This window comes from Gymnoscopelus braueri (assembly GCF_963280865.1).
Source record: "Gymnoscopelus braueri genome assembly, chromosome: 14".
Classification (NCBI taxonomy): Eukaryota; Metazoa; Chordata; class Actinopteri; order Myctophiformes; family Myctophidae; genus Gymnoscopelus; species Gymnoscopelus braueri.
Window position 1 is genome coordinate 27,817,138 of NC_137619.1, and position 13,199 is coordinate 27,830,336.

General features: G+C 40.9%; 1 protein-coding gene across 1 annotated transcript in view; it reads left to right on the forward strand.

Moving 5' to 3' along the window:
• akt3a (v-akt murine thymoma viral oncogene homolog 3a) overlaps positions 1-11,830 on the forward strand; it is an 80,976-nt gene extending 69,146 nt beyond the window's left edge. The window contains exon 14 of the mRNA XM_080449313.1: positions 4,132-11,830. Within this exon, the coding sequence (XP_080305439.1) occupies positions 4,132-4,217 (86 nt within the window). The 3' untranslated portion in view covers positions 4,218-11,830. The remainder of the gene's footprint in view (positions 1-4,131) is intronic.
• Positions 11,831-13,199: the final 1,369 nt, after the last annotated feature.

Below are 13,199 nucleotides of genomic sequence, written 5' to 3' on the forward strand. Positions count from 1 at the left end.
TTTTATTATCATGCTCTCCTACAGCTTGTTCAGAACGCAGCTGCACGTGTGCTGACAAAGACCAGACGGAGAGCACCCGTTGCACCCATTTTAAAGTCCCTGCATTGGCTGGCAGTTTTTAGAATAGATTTTAAGATCCTTTTATTGGGTTTTAAATGATTAAATGGAAATGCACGCGCCTACTTATCTGCAATGCTTTCCAGGTATTTACCCAGTAGGACCCTTAGATCCTCTGGTACCTGCTCTGCAGGCTAGATCAAAAGGGAAGAGGCCTCTAGTAGCTATTATGGTTGGAACAGTCTGACAGAGGATCTGGGGGTTTCTGAATCAGTGGACACAAAGAAATCTTAAGACACGTCTTTATAGCATTGCTTTTACTTAGGTCTCTGATTTTTATGTAGTTTTATACATATTTTTTGTGTTTTTTTGTCTCCACCAGGCCAAAAGGCATGGTAGCGCCACCAGGAGGATAATTTTTGCATCACGCAAATCGGTACACAGTATCTCTATAGTCATTAAACGAAACGCCTTTGCCCTGCATTTTTCACATCTGTCTTTTATAGCGCCACCAGGAGGCCAACTTATGTAAAACTATTTTGTTGATATTACTCCTTCAGATTTAATCCAAATTTCACGCAAATCGGTACACATGATCTGTTTTATTTTTCATATTCCATCCTGATTGGCTAAGATTCACATCTAAAGTCTGCAGGAGTGGCCCGCAAAATGCCACAAATCATGAACGCAGCGTTCGATTGTGGTGAATATTTGCACTTACATTCGCACTACGTTGATGAACACATTTTTGCAAGATTTTTTTTTATATTACGCCTTAAAATGTTAACATGCTAACATCACACAAATCTGTACACATTATCTCTACAGTCAAGTGATCAAGACGGATCCGTCAGATTTTTCATATTCCATCCTGATTGGCGAATTCCTAACATTGCTGGCCCACAATAACCTACCTAACCTAGTTTTCCATGTTTTCTTTTATTTGTTTTTATCCTCCTGTCTTTTCTTTTAACCTCTTCTGGGAAGTGCATTGAACTGCACTTGATGTATAAAATGTGCTGTATAAATAAAGTTTGATTGATTGATTGAACAGTAGATCACAAAGGCTATGCAGGTAGACTGCATTAACCTGACTCCAAAATGGAAGAAGCTTGCAACACACATTTTATTTCACATCCTACTTCTATCTGAGTACTCCGGTAGCAGAATCGATGCAAGACGGCGTTTCATTTTTTTCAAGCTACTTTGCAGGTGATTGGATGATCCCGCCCCTAGCAGCCGCTGATTGGTTCGTACACGCAGCGACCGGGTAGCTCTACTCCCTGAGCGATCCCAGATGCAGGGTGTATTGTGAAACTCAATACCGCCCCCATCTGGCTGAGTCAGGTTAAGACCGCATGACTTGGCCCTAAAATGTTTTAATTAAAATAAAATCACAAAACTCCTTATTTTGGCTTCTGCCACTTGAAATTAGCTGAATTGACTGATTGACATGAACGGCCTGTAAGCTCTGGCTTCTATGCGGTGCAATGCAAGAATACGGTCTAGCCAACACCAACTCAGGACTCCTGGATCGCTGCCCTCCACACCCTCCTGTCTAGCATCAGGCTCTTGAGCTCTGCAGTGTTGTTAGCTTACAATATGGGAGGAAGACTTTTTTTCCCCCCACTATTTCCCATTCCAAGTGCGTGTGCCTTATATGTAACACCAGTGTCGCTATTCCAAAGAAATGGAGACACATTTTTGCAATTTGTAACAGCACCCTCCTCAGGTACATTTTAAAAGCAATGGGATGAAAATGTTTTGGTTGGCACAGTAGATCTTGTTGAGCTGGTCATTTTAAAAGTAGTTCTCAAATCAAAAAAGGGTGGGCACCCCTCCTGTAGTTTATTGAGAACTTTGGCGATGGCGCCATAAAGGAGGCTGTGTTGCAGTAATCAAGCCTGGATATAATAAAGGCATGAATGAGTGTTGAATGAGTAGGGTGGCCAGACTTTCAAACCCCTAAACCAGAACCCTAAAATGAATGCACATGTTCATGCTCACGCGTATGATCATGCATGCACACACATGCACGCGCATACACCGTATGGGGATCAATTATTTTAGTGCTTATTACATGGCTTGGTTGAATGCTTGATTCTGATTGATCAATCACTGAATTCAGCGGTGTGTTATTTCTGGATAATGACCGCTGAGCTCAATAACAGACCTCTGTCTAATCAGAGACTCAGAGCACCTGGCTGAGCTGCTTGATTTTATGCTGCATCCAACATGGCAGCCATGTAAACAAACGCATAATGTCATTAACAGCTAAACGTTGCTCTCAAGTTTTGAAAACATTTGAAGCGAGAAATAGACAATGCAGTAACCGAAAATGTATTGTATTTGATCAACACTTTCTGTTGTTTTCCGAGGCGACCGTACGGTTGCACTGGACGGATGGCCGCACCTGGCATAAATTAATGGAATACTTTCATTACTGTAAGCAAGGAAATATTTTGGTTTGTTGTTACTCTTGTGTCAATTATATTAATTAATTTATTAATTAGCAGTGTAATAAGCGGGGTGATTAAATCCCTCTGCTCCGCGTCAGGATTTAATCACCCTGTCGGGGCTTATTTCTCAACAATGAGCAGCTCGACATCAATTATCCCTTGCTTAGCACACCTGGTGACTGCACCATTCAATAGAACATGATCAAAGTAATCTATGTAAGCACTGAAAACAAGTATTTTAATTGTGGTGTAGAACGGGATTATTTTGGGGGTGGGGTGGGGGGGGGAATGGACAATTTGGTAGTGAATGTACACTGGGACACTTTTACAGTCGCCCAGTTTGAAACCGGGGGAAAAAAACGGGATGTGTGGTCACCGTATGAATGAGTGCGAGCAATGTTTGGGAAGGTGAAAGAAGGCACTTTTGGTGATCTAGTTGACATGGGGCACGAAGGAGAGAGTGGGGTCGAGAATAAAAACAAGGTTTCGTACTTTGGTGGAGGGGGATGGCGGCAGCAACACTGAAAAGGTTTTGTGTAGAGTAGGTAAGGAAATCTGGACAGAAGTTTGGGACGTCGCTTATTAATGCAGTTGAGTTTTAGAAAGCAAGCTAGAAAGTTTGCCTGCATCCATGTTTTAATGTCAGGCAGTCAGACAGGTGGTGAGGGTGGAGTGGGTGGTAAGCAGTGATCGCTCTGTAACTGAGAGTGTGAAACTTCCCAAATATGTTCACATGCAATAATGAAACGTACTGTTCATTTTTGGTGGGGGTGTAATCTATTTATGTGTACATGTGTGCTTGTTGTTGTTCTTGCCTTTGTCTGAAGTGAGATATTGCCTCTTGACGTGACCACAGGGGGGAACTAACACTCACAGTGCTGCTGTTGGTTTATTGAAGCACCTCTGTAGTCCCCCGGCCACATGCGCCTCTCAGCAGGCCACTGAAATGAAGACATGAGACTTCGCCATGTTCCTCACTGAATAATGCATGGGCTGCACTGATCATGTGTTTCTTGGGGGGCGTCAATGTACGCTTTAGTTGGTTCCTCGGGTCTCACCTTAGTTAGATACTGTACGAGAGATCGACCTGTTGTCTTCTGAGCAAGTCGGTTACGTTTACCCCCTGAAGTGCGGTTATTAGGATCTTCTATAGTAACCAGTCTGCTTCCATGTATTAGAAGTGCATTGTACAGTGTGGTGTGCGCATTGATATATGCAGTTACAGTATATATATCTATTTTTTTAGCTGTGAACAAATTCGACATGTCTGTTCCATCTGTTCTCATTAGTAGTGTTATAGAGAATTATTGTACCCCCTTGTGACACGTCACGGCCAATCAGGTGTATTTGCCCTAGGTGGTCTGTTATTTTTCAGTGCCGTTGTGTAAGACACAATAAAACCAGAGAAAGCAGTTGAGTTGTTAAAACCGAGAACGCATCTGTGTCATTTTAGATTTTAGCGTTGGGTATTTATGATTATTTTTTTTAAGATTTTGAATAATTTTGAATTACAAAAAAGTTTGAGACCTACAGGTTTAGAGGGCATTTGCAGAATCGGCCTCAGGTCTTAATGGGTTAAGGAACTGATGAACTGTGCCGTTTCTCCTCTCCCTAGTTGATGAAGATGGGATGGAATGCCTGGACAACGAGAGAAGACCTCACTTCCCGCAGTTCTCCTACTCGGCCAGTGGGCGGGAATGAACCACCGCCGTTGGTGACATCGACACATCTGGACTCTGAGGTCATCATTGCGGGACGACGATGAGACCTACAGCTTTGGACCTACCCAGCCCTGAGCGGAGAGAGACCTTCCTCTCCTCATCAATCCTTCTCCTCTTCTCCCTCTTCACTCTCCTGCGCTCTCATTTTAGCTTCTCAAATTTTGTGAGAAACGCTGTTTTTTCCCCCAGAGGTGCAAAACTCCCCAGGCCATTCTAGCCCTGCAAGTCTGCATTGCAATCATAAGTCATCCAAACTGTGATCGGCTGTGACGGAAGCCCCCTTTAGTGACGGCAGTTTCATTAGCAGTGGTGACCTGCTGTGCTTTGACGTGACACGGTCTTCTTATCCCCCACCGCTTTGGCAAATACAAAGCAGATACACTATTACCAAAATGGTCAATAGTTGACGCTTGTATGTCAATTGTGGTGCGTGGCTCCTACGGTAAATTACGGAAAGGATGTATTTGAAGTCGATTCTAACTGCCATTACCAGTTATCTCTCAGGCTCTAATAGACAAAACAAACGTAATCTGACCTCCAGACACAAACAACTGTACTACTGTAGTTAACCCTTTCAATCCGGGGACGCATACTGTGTCATTTTAGATTTTTTTTGCAATAACCATTATTTTATACTTATACAAAAATAGCAGTACGAGCTTGTAGATCTGATTTGAAAAATCGTGAAAATGTGTGCCAATATTTTTAATTAAAATCTTTGCCTCTGGGGATTCTACAAATGTCTTCGAAATCAAGTTTAAAAAAAAAAAAAAACATGGGTTGCTATTAGTGGTTCTCAAACTTTTTTCATGTCAAGGACCACCCAAAATGATATGTATTTGTCCGCGGACACCCCAATCTCAAAATATTTTGTTTCAGGGACCCCCAGAAGCAAAGATTTGAGTAAAAAATATATATATATATATTCAAAGATTTGCACACATTTTCACGATTTATTTTTCAAAAATAGCCAAAGAAATCTTAAAATGACTCAGATGCGTTCCTAGTCTTAATGGATTGAGCATCCTCACAGTCTGACATTAATCTGGGGTGGCTGGAAGCTGTCTGGCATGCTCCAACTGTCCACAGCGACCATAACCACCAACCCCGACGTGCACTCCATGCAGGCTCGAGCAGGAATTGACTCAGGTTTGCACAGTGCCATTCATTACCGTTGCTGCTATTACTACTACTCTATTACTCTGATTACTGCTACTACTACTGCTATTACTACCAGGTGCTACTCTACTAGCTTTATTCCGCAGGACACGATACAGAAATCCACAGAAGACACTTCAGCTCTCTAGTTAAGGACAATATAACATCAGTCACCTCTAATTGCCGTTACTGAAGTTACGGTACTGCAACTATTACCAATACTTCAGTTCTCTACTTAAATGTCATGGATGTCATGTGTTTGTGCGTATGGTGTACTTTCACTGTAGGGGTTTAAAGAGAGCACCTCAAAGCACAGCAGTTCAGTAGGCCGGGCCGCAAGCTTTACTATATCACCCACAATGCAGTGCTGAGTGGCAACTCGCCGGCCATTCAAACGAAGATGACATTCAGAGGTCGGTTTGAATGATCTCTGAACGCTTTTGATTTCCCCCCTAACAGAAGTTCCTCTCAGCTTAAAATTGCTATTGTCCCAAAAAGTGAATAATAATAATGATAATAATAATAATAATCGGTACTTTGCGTACATCATGGAAAGCTTTACACTGTCATTGTCATGACTTGGGAACCACCACACATGCCTGGACTTCTTGGACAACGTGAAACTGATGCAGGAAGAGATTCACCACATTTTGCCACAACGAAAGGGAAATCCAATCTGGCGAGCAGGTTATTGGAGTGTGTCTGACCTGGTGAAAGCATTCAGGGGTTCCAAGAATGATATCGTCGCTTTCGGGCGGAAACCTTGTGTGTCCAAAACCGTTTTTTTTAGGAAAGTTATCATGTAGTCAAAAGCTCTTGTTAATGCTGTTCATATTCATAAAACCCACAGACAGACTTAACCACATTCAGTCTGGCGTCGCTATTTTGGGCATGTCATTATAGATGAACATTTCTTAATAAGAAATACATTTGATAATTATAATATTAAAATACATAATAATAATAATAATAATACGCCCTACACTTTAATATGACGAAGTATAACATAGGCACTCATTTATGAAAAAAACATTAAATATGGAGATACAAGGTTTCTGCCCCGACAGAAATGATACGATGTGACATATTTATAATGTGATCATAGAGAATATAGTGATGATTGAAATGCGGGCATAACAGTGGTCAGTCGTCGCTGATTTTCTGTTCCCTGCCAGTTGCTTCTGAAACATTCAGATTTTTTTAAAGAGAGATTATGAGATTGCGTGGTAATATACATGAATATTTATGGGTTTACACCTGTCACAGCAATGGCTCTAATATATGTTCTATTTATTGTTCTAGTTAATTATTTTATATTTAACTTTTTGTATTACATTATTCTATTAAAAGAATATTATTGCTACCGGTTTTAGACTGGGTGAAAAGGGCACCTGAAAAAAACAAAGAAAGAAATGGCCGAAGAATGTTGGAGGGAAAGCAGATTAGCCTTCCTGCTCTGTTTAATGTTGGTCTGTTTTTATGTTGTTCTGTGACCAAAATGTGACGAGAGATGAGGAGACAGAACATGAGATGGAAGGCTGAGGATGGTATTTGGGTCAAGGCCACTGCTACTGTAGCCTTCAAACACTGAAAAAGTTTGTTTTGCGCGCGCATGCCTGTGTGCTTCTTTTACTAAACAGATTCTTTCCAATTATGATCCAAAGTATTCCCAGTGTGTTTGCTCCAAACACATGTATATGACTGTACATTGTGACTTATCATAGGTACTTGTTTCAAATCGCTGTGACAGAGTTCAGACTGAAAGAGCAGGTGGAATTCAGAGAGAAAGAGTTAGTGTTCTGACAAAGATTATACTGTAGGTACTGTACTGCATGAAGGATGGAATTTGCTGTGTCAACTGTACTGTATATCTCTAGGAATGGGTGTAGAAAATAGGAAACCTGAATGTATGTATGTGGGTTATGAAATAGTGGGGTGGTAGAGAAAGTTGAAAGAGGGCCACAAGGGAGTTGATAAAATGGCATATGGGAGTGTTAAGTGTTAAGACTGTAACAGTAGTTGACATGTCTCATTGTGGTTTGAGGTTACAACCACTCTGACCTTTTTTAGCCCCACTAGTGGCGGGGCTCTAAGGATGGTAATATCGGACGGTCTGTCGATTTATCCTCACTCTGTAGTCTGTTCTAGTCTAGCTTTGCCAGACGGTCGGAGATCTCCACATACTGATACGGCTAGTGATATAAAAATCCAAAGTAATGTATAGTTACTTGAGTTTGCTGCTTTGAAACCAATCATATCACCACCCCAATATGAAAGACCGCCCTATAGACTTTGGATTGGTTCTGTAATTGTTTTATTTCTTAACTTTTTAATTGTCTCTACCCCGTTTTAGGAAGGAAGGTTGGGAGAGTGTCACAAGTCTCTAGTTGAGCAAAGCAATGCAATTTTATTAGCACATTTAAACAAGACAATTCAAAGTGTTTTACATAAAACATTAAGCCCTGAGATAATAAGACACAGCCAAAGGAACAAATTATAAAAGAACGAGGCGTTTAGAGACTGGCTTGAAAGTCTACACCATAACTTCCTTCTGGCGCACCATAACTTCCTTCAGGCCAAAATGTCAACATTGCACACAAGATATCTCATTATCTAACAGATAGATAGCAGGATGGGCCTTGCTGATTTTGGTGGTCCCGTGGCTTTTCCTCTACCTCCACTCTTAAGCCTTGTTTTCAGTTTTAAAGGCACTTCGTAGCTTTTTAATTTTGATACTTTATTTTATTTCACTTTAAAGCTTTCCCACTTGTGAGAACATGAGGCCCTAAAGGCCAATTTATGCTTTGAGCAACAAGTGTCGAACGACATACTGCACTACGTGTCTCACAACGTACGTGTCTCACAACATTATGAGTTTGGAGCATAACTGTCTGTGACTCGCTGACAGCACGTTGCCAGAAAATGTAAACAAGGAAGTGATTATCTCTGTGGTAACAGTGCTTACTTCATCTTCCCTCCCAATCACAGTATGCAACATTTTATGAAGCATCTGTGACCATTCATTTTTCCAGATGTGCTCAACGCCATCTGCCGAAGGTCCTCCAAGTTACATTTTTGTAGCTTTGACATCACTTTCATTGTGCGACACATTGTGCGGCATGAATTGACCTGGGTGCAAACCACTTTGGTCCCTTTTTGGGATTGCAGCACAGCCTCTAGGGGCCGCTAGAGGGGCTTTTAGACTCTTAGTCTTATTTAATGAATGAGAGCATGTTGTCCTACTAAGGTCCTTCTTGCAGGCTGATGAGAGTTGCACATCTTATGGGAAAGAGAGATGATGTTGGCAATTTCAGGCTAGCAGGGTTGGGCGTCTTGACCACAATACTATCATTGGTAATGTCTCCATACTATTCTCTGTCTCTTTCCTCTGGTCTGGTCTTTGTTTGTTTGTTTGTTTGTTTGTTTGTTGCTGTTGAGTTCATCGTGTCTTCCAGTCAGACCTCCGTCAAGTTGGACTTCCAATCTGTCTACTTAACTTTATATGCATTTCATTTGTTTTGCCCAGCTAAACGTGTCAACGGTCTGGACATCGTCTCGATCTATATAAAGCCTTATATAGAGCCCAAAGGAGTCGGAAAAAAACTGTTCATGTTGTCAGAATCAAGAAAAACTGTTCATGTTGTCAGAATCAAGCAAATGATTTTCTTTTTTCTTTTTTAAGATGTATAATTCTGTTGATAATGATTTGGAATCCTCCTTGATTAAGGTCTGCTTCAAGCAAACATTTATGTTACTGTAGTTTGTTTTCTCTAAGGTGGATATACAGTACAGTATCACCATTGATGAAACTATCTGGGAGAGCCCAATGACTAGTGGGATATTTTTCTCTTGTTTAGACATAGAAAATTGTACTCCAATCTATTTATTTGAATGTTTTTATTATTATTGATGCATAACTTGAATTAACTTTTTTATTTTATTTATTTCATTGTCATTGTGTTCTGTTTTGGATGTTAGTCAGTCAGGGGTTGTAGTTGTGTTTCATACTGCAGTTGAGGTCTTAAAATATTTTTGCTCTGAATTTAATTCCCTTCTCTTCCTCCTCCAAGCTCCTCTCTCCCTCTTTTTTTTAGACATGGCTAATGCCACATGTAGCTGTGTTTCAGCTACTCTTAATTCCATATGCTTTGCTCTTGCACATCCATTAAACTCCTCTAAGCGAACACACGCAGAGCCACTTTGTGACAGAGTTGAAAAGAATGGCGCTGGCCTGCATGCGGTGCCTCTCCTCTGCCCGCATCGACAGCCCCGAGTCAAATTAGCACTCTTATGAAAAATACTTCTCTGTGATTGATTGAGCCTGTCTGGCACTAACGAAGCTGCCGAATAGTTCAAAATGAGTACAAATCCTACCCAGCTGGCACTCCCGTCAGGCTCTGGCAAACACTCCCAAGTATTTGGAAGGATTTCAGCTATGATTTGACCCAGGTCTGCAAACGGAGGAGTAGGCTAGTAGCTGTAGTTATTAGGAAGTTCAATCGCAAGGAAGTTCATTAAAAAATGCTTTGTAGCCATGGCCACAGCACTTTCACATCTATCACTTTATGATTCATTGGAATTCAATTCAGCCTTTGCTTGGAAGGAAGATTTTAGATATATTTTTTCTCCCTCCATAACATGGACAACTTTTATGTAGCTCAGCAAAAACTGCTGTCTGGAGTTGGTAAGACTTTTGCCAATGTGTCCCACATGTCTGATTTGTCCTAGTTGGTGTTATTGGAGTATCAAGTGGGAGAGTCGAGCATAGTGGACGTTTTCACCATTTGCTCAGTAACTATACAAAAGTATTTGGTTAGAAAATATCCACTGTGCAGTCATTGCACGGCAAACTTGCTTTTCTGCCATTGGCTGATTCTAGAGAGAGGTACAGTGGAAATGCTTTGACTCCAATCCACTTTAAACCTGGCGCCCATATTTTGAGCATGCCGTTATCAGAGAAAATGTTCAAACCTTTTCAAAGAATTTCTAAATGTTCAAAAATAGCAAAAAACTATACATCTACAGTATAAGCTCACAACGCGTCGCATTGTTATGTGTTGTAAGCTTGTAGACTGGCTATTTTCGCTATTCATCAAAGTACATAGGGTTTAAGTGGGTAAGCAGAGAAGGTGGGGCCACACTGATCTTCATCAATGACTGCATGAATGATGTCCTTCATAAGTGGTGGTTAAGACTATGAATGCATGGAGATCACAGTAGTGCAGTACGGTCATTGGTCACGCATTAGAGGTACTTCAAATGGATGCAGACACACAGGTTCAGCTTCATAGTATCTGGCATTGTGCTGACTGTTCTGTACTTCTACTACACAACATCGTCGTCGTCGGGGTGGAAACCATGTACTGTACATTATGTCCAAAACTATTGCTCTTCAAGAAAAATCTAAAAAGAACCTTCCAATGGATCTTTTATAAAACCCACAGACAGACTTAACCACTTCCACTTAATTTTTTATTTTTTTAATATTAAACATCGCAGATCTACACAACTCGTTGTGAGCTTGTAGATCGGCTGTTTTTGCTACTTTTGCGTGACACTAATACAAGTATGGAATGAATTTACAGAAACATAAAAACAAATCATTATGGAGATCTAAGGTTTCTTCCCGACAGCGACGATATGCAGAATCCTATCAAAGATTTTCAGCTGCTCTAACTCTTGTCTCCTGCAGCGTTAACAAACCAATGTCTTTGGCTCAAAATGGACCATGTTCTGCCTGGCATATGATGCTGACATATGTACAGTAGAGAAGAACACATCTGCAAGTATTTGAAAGGGGTTTCAGTGGTATTTGACCCACAATCACTCCCCCCCCCCCCTCCGCCCCCCTTCTCGCTCTGACACTAGTGTATTATCAATCATGAATATTAACACGAACAAGCATGAAATTTGCAAACTTGCAAACTTGCAAACAAAAATATGGTGAACCCATGGAGAAAAAAAAACAACTCATCAAGTGTAAACATTTTATGTTCATGTCCATCTCAGCTTTCTTGTGACATATCTTGACAGTTGCCAGATTAAAAAAGGTTGGGCCTACTGCTCTATGTTTCCCAAAGCAATTTAGCACTGAAAAGCACTTTGCCCTCTGTCAAGTCAATAGACCACAGATGATTTTGACACCAAACATTTGGGAAACTCTATTCGATCCAGAAAGATTCACATCAAAGGCTTTCAAACAGCTTAAGGAAACTTCTGTCCCTCATGCCATAAACAAACAGTGCTTGGTACATCGACAAGGTTCATTTTCCTGGCCAGTGGAGACCCACAACGATGTGAAAACGACCATCTGCGAGAAGCTGTTTTTTTACACTGTACATCCTTAGTATTTTTACACATAAATGTATATGATAGGGATGCACATTATTTTCCTTCTTACAGACAGCTTCAATAAAGCACTATGTCAGTCTGCTACTGCTGTGTGAGATGTCTTATTTATCATGTGACAGTATACAAGGAATTTACTGCAGCACTTATAATAAAATGTATTTACATCGCACCTTTATTAATGTTACAAGGCGCCTTACCAAAATAAAAACAGAAGCTTGTACAACCAGAATGAGTAAGAGTTGAATAAGTAAGAGACTAGTTAACGAGTCAGCAACAACGCAATTAAACATGCATGAGCAAAGTTGGACTTTTCTTTTTTCTTAAAAAAACTACGATTTTCAGAATAGATTTAAAAATGGTTATTGAGCTAACGAGCCTGAGGTTCCAGAGTCTAGTGGCCCTGATGGCAAAGGCCTGGTCACTTTTGGTCACCAACCTAGACTTATGAAACAAGTAGAGCCAAATCAGCCCAGCACAGGTCAGTTCAATAAAAGGAGAGATCAAGTTGTTGCAAACGAAAGTTTTATTGAATAAAAGATAAAACATTTGGGCAATTAGATGTTAACAGTTAACGTATAAGATTAGCTTTTAAAAGGGTAACTGTTTTTTGCCTTACTACTGCTGTAGTCTGTTCTCAACAAGTGGGCCGAGTGGTCCGTCCGCCTCGCCGGGGAGCGGGGGCGACAAGAACTATGCCTAAACTTAACCATAATCCTAATAAAATAATTTGAGACACATTTTAGATAAGTTAAATAAACGGCGCTGGGATGAGGGAATCGATCCCGAGGTGCTGGGATTGGAAGCATAAGGGAGAGCTGAGAGTTTTCTCAACCTGCCTGTCCCTGTCCGAGACCAGCAGAGCCGAGTCATCTGCGAACAGGAACAGTTTGCAGTCGCAAGCTGAAGACATATCGTTCACATATATCAGGAACAGTAAAGGTCCTAGTATACTTCCTTGCGGAACACCACAAGTCACTGGGATCCTACCCTTCCAGGTAGGATCTCATCCAGCTCACCGACGTATCATCAAAACCTATTGCTTTGAGCTTATCGATCATAATTGGGTAATTAACGGTGTCAAAGGCCTTCTGAATTATGGATTTTTGATTGGATTTTAAGTTTTAGATGGCTTTTCCCAACCCCGTAGCCTAAGTGAACGGTGAACACCAGTGATATTGTAAGTTTATTAAGTGAAATTCATAATTCATAATTGGCAATTACCAGTCTGGATCTGTCATGACCGTCAGTATCGAGGGCCCTATTTCATGAAAGGTGAATTAGAGCTAACGCCTGGCTTTAACACCTATCCTGGCTTAATTTAGCCAGGATTAGGGATGAATCGGTTTCATGAAAGCTGAATTATCTTGAAGATTAGTTTAGCCAGTTCACCCTGGCTAAGTTTAGCCATGACTAGATTTCACGAAAGAGAATTGAAGCAAGCCTACCTTAGTTA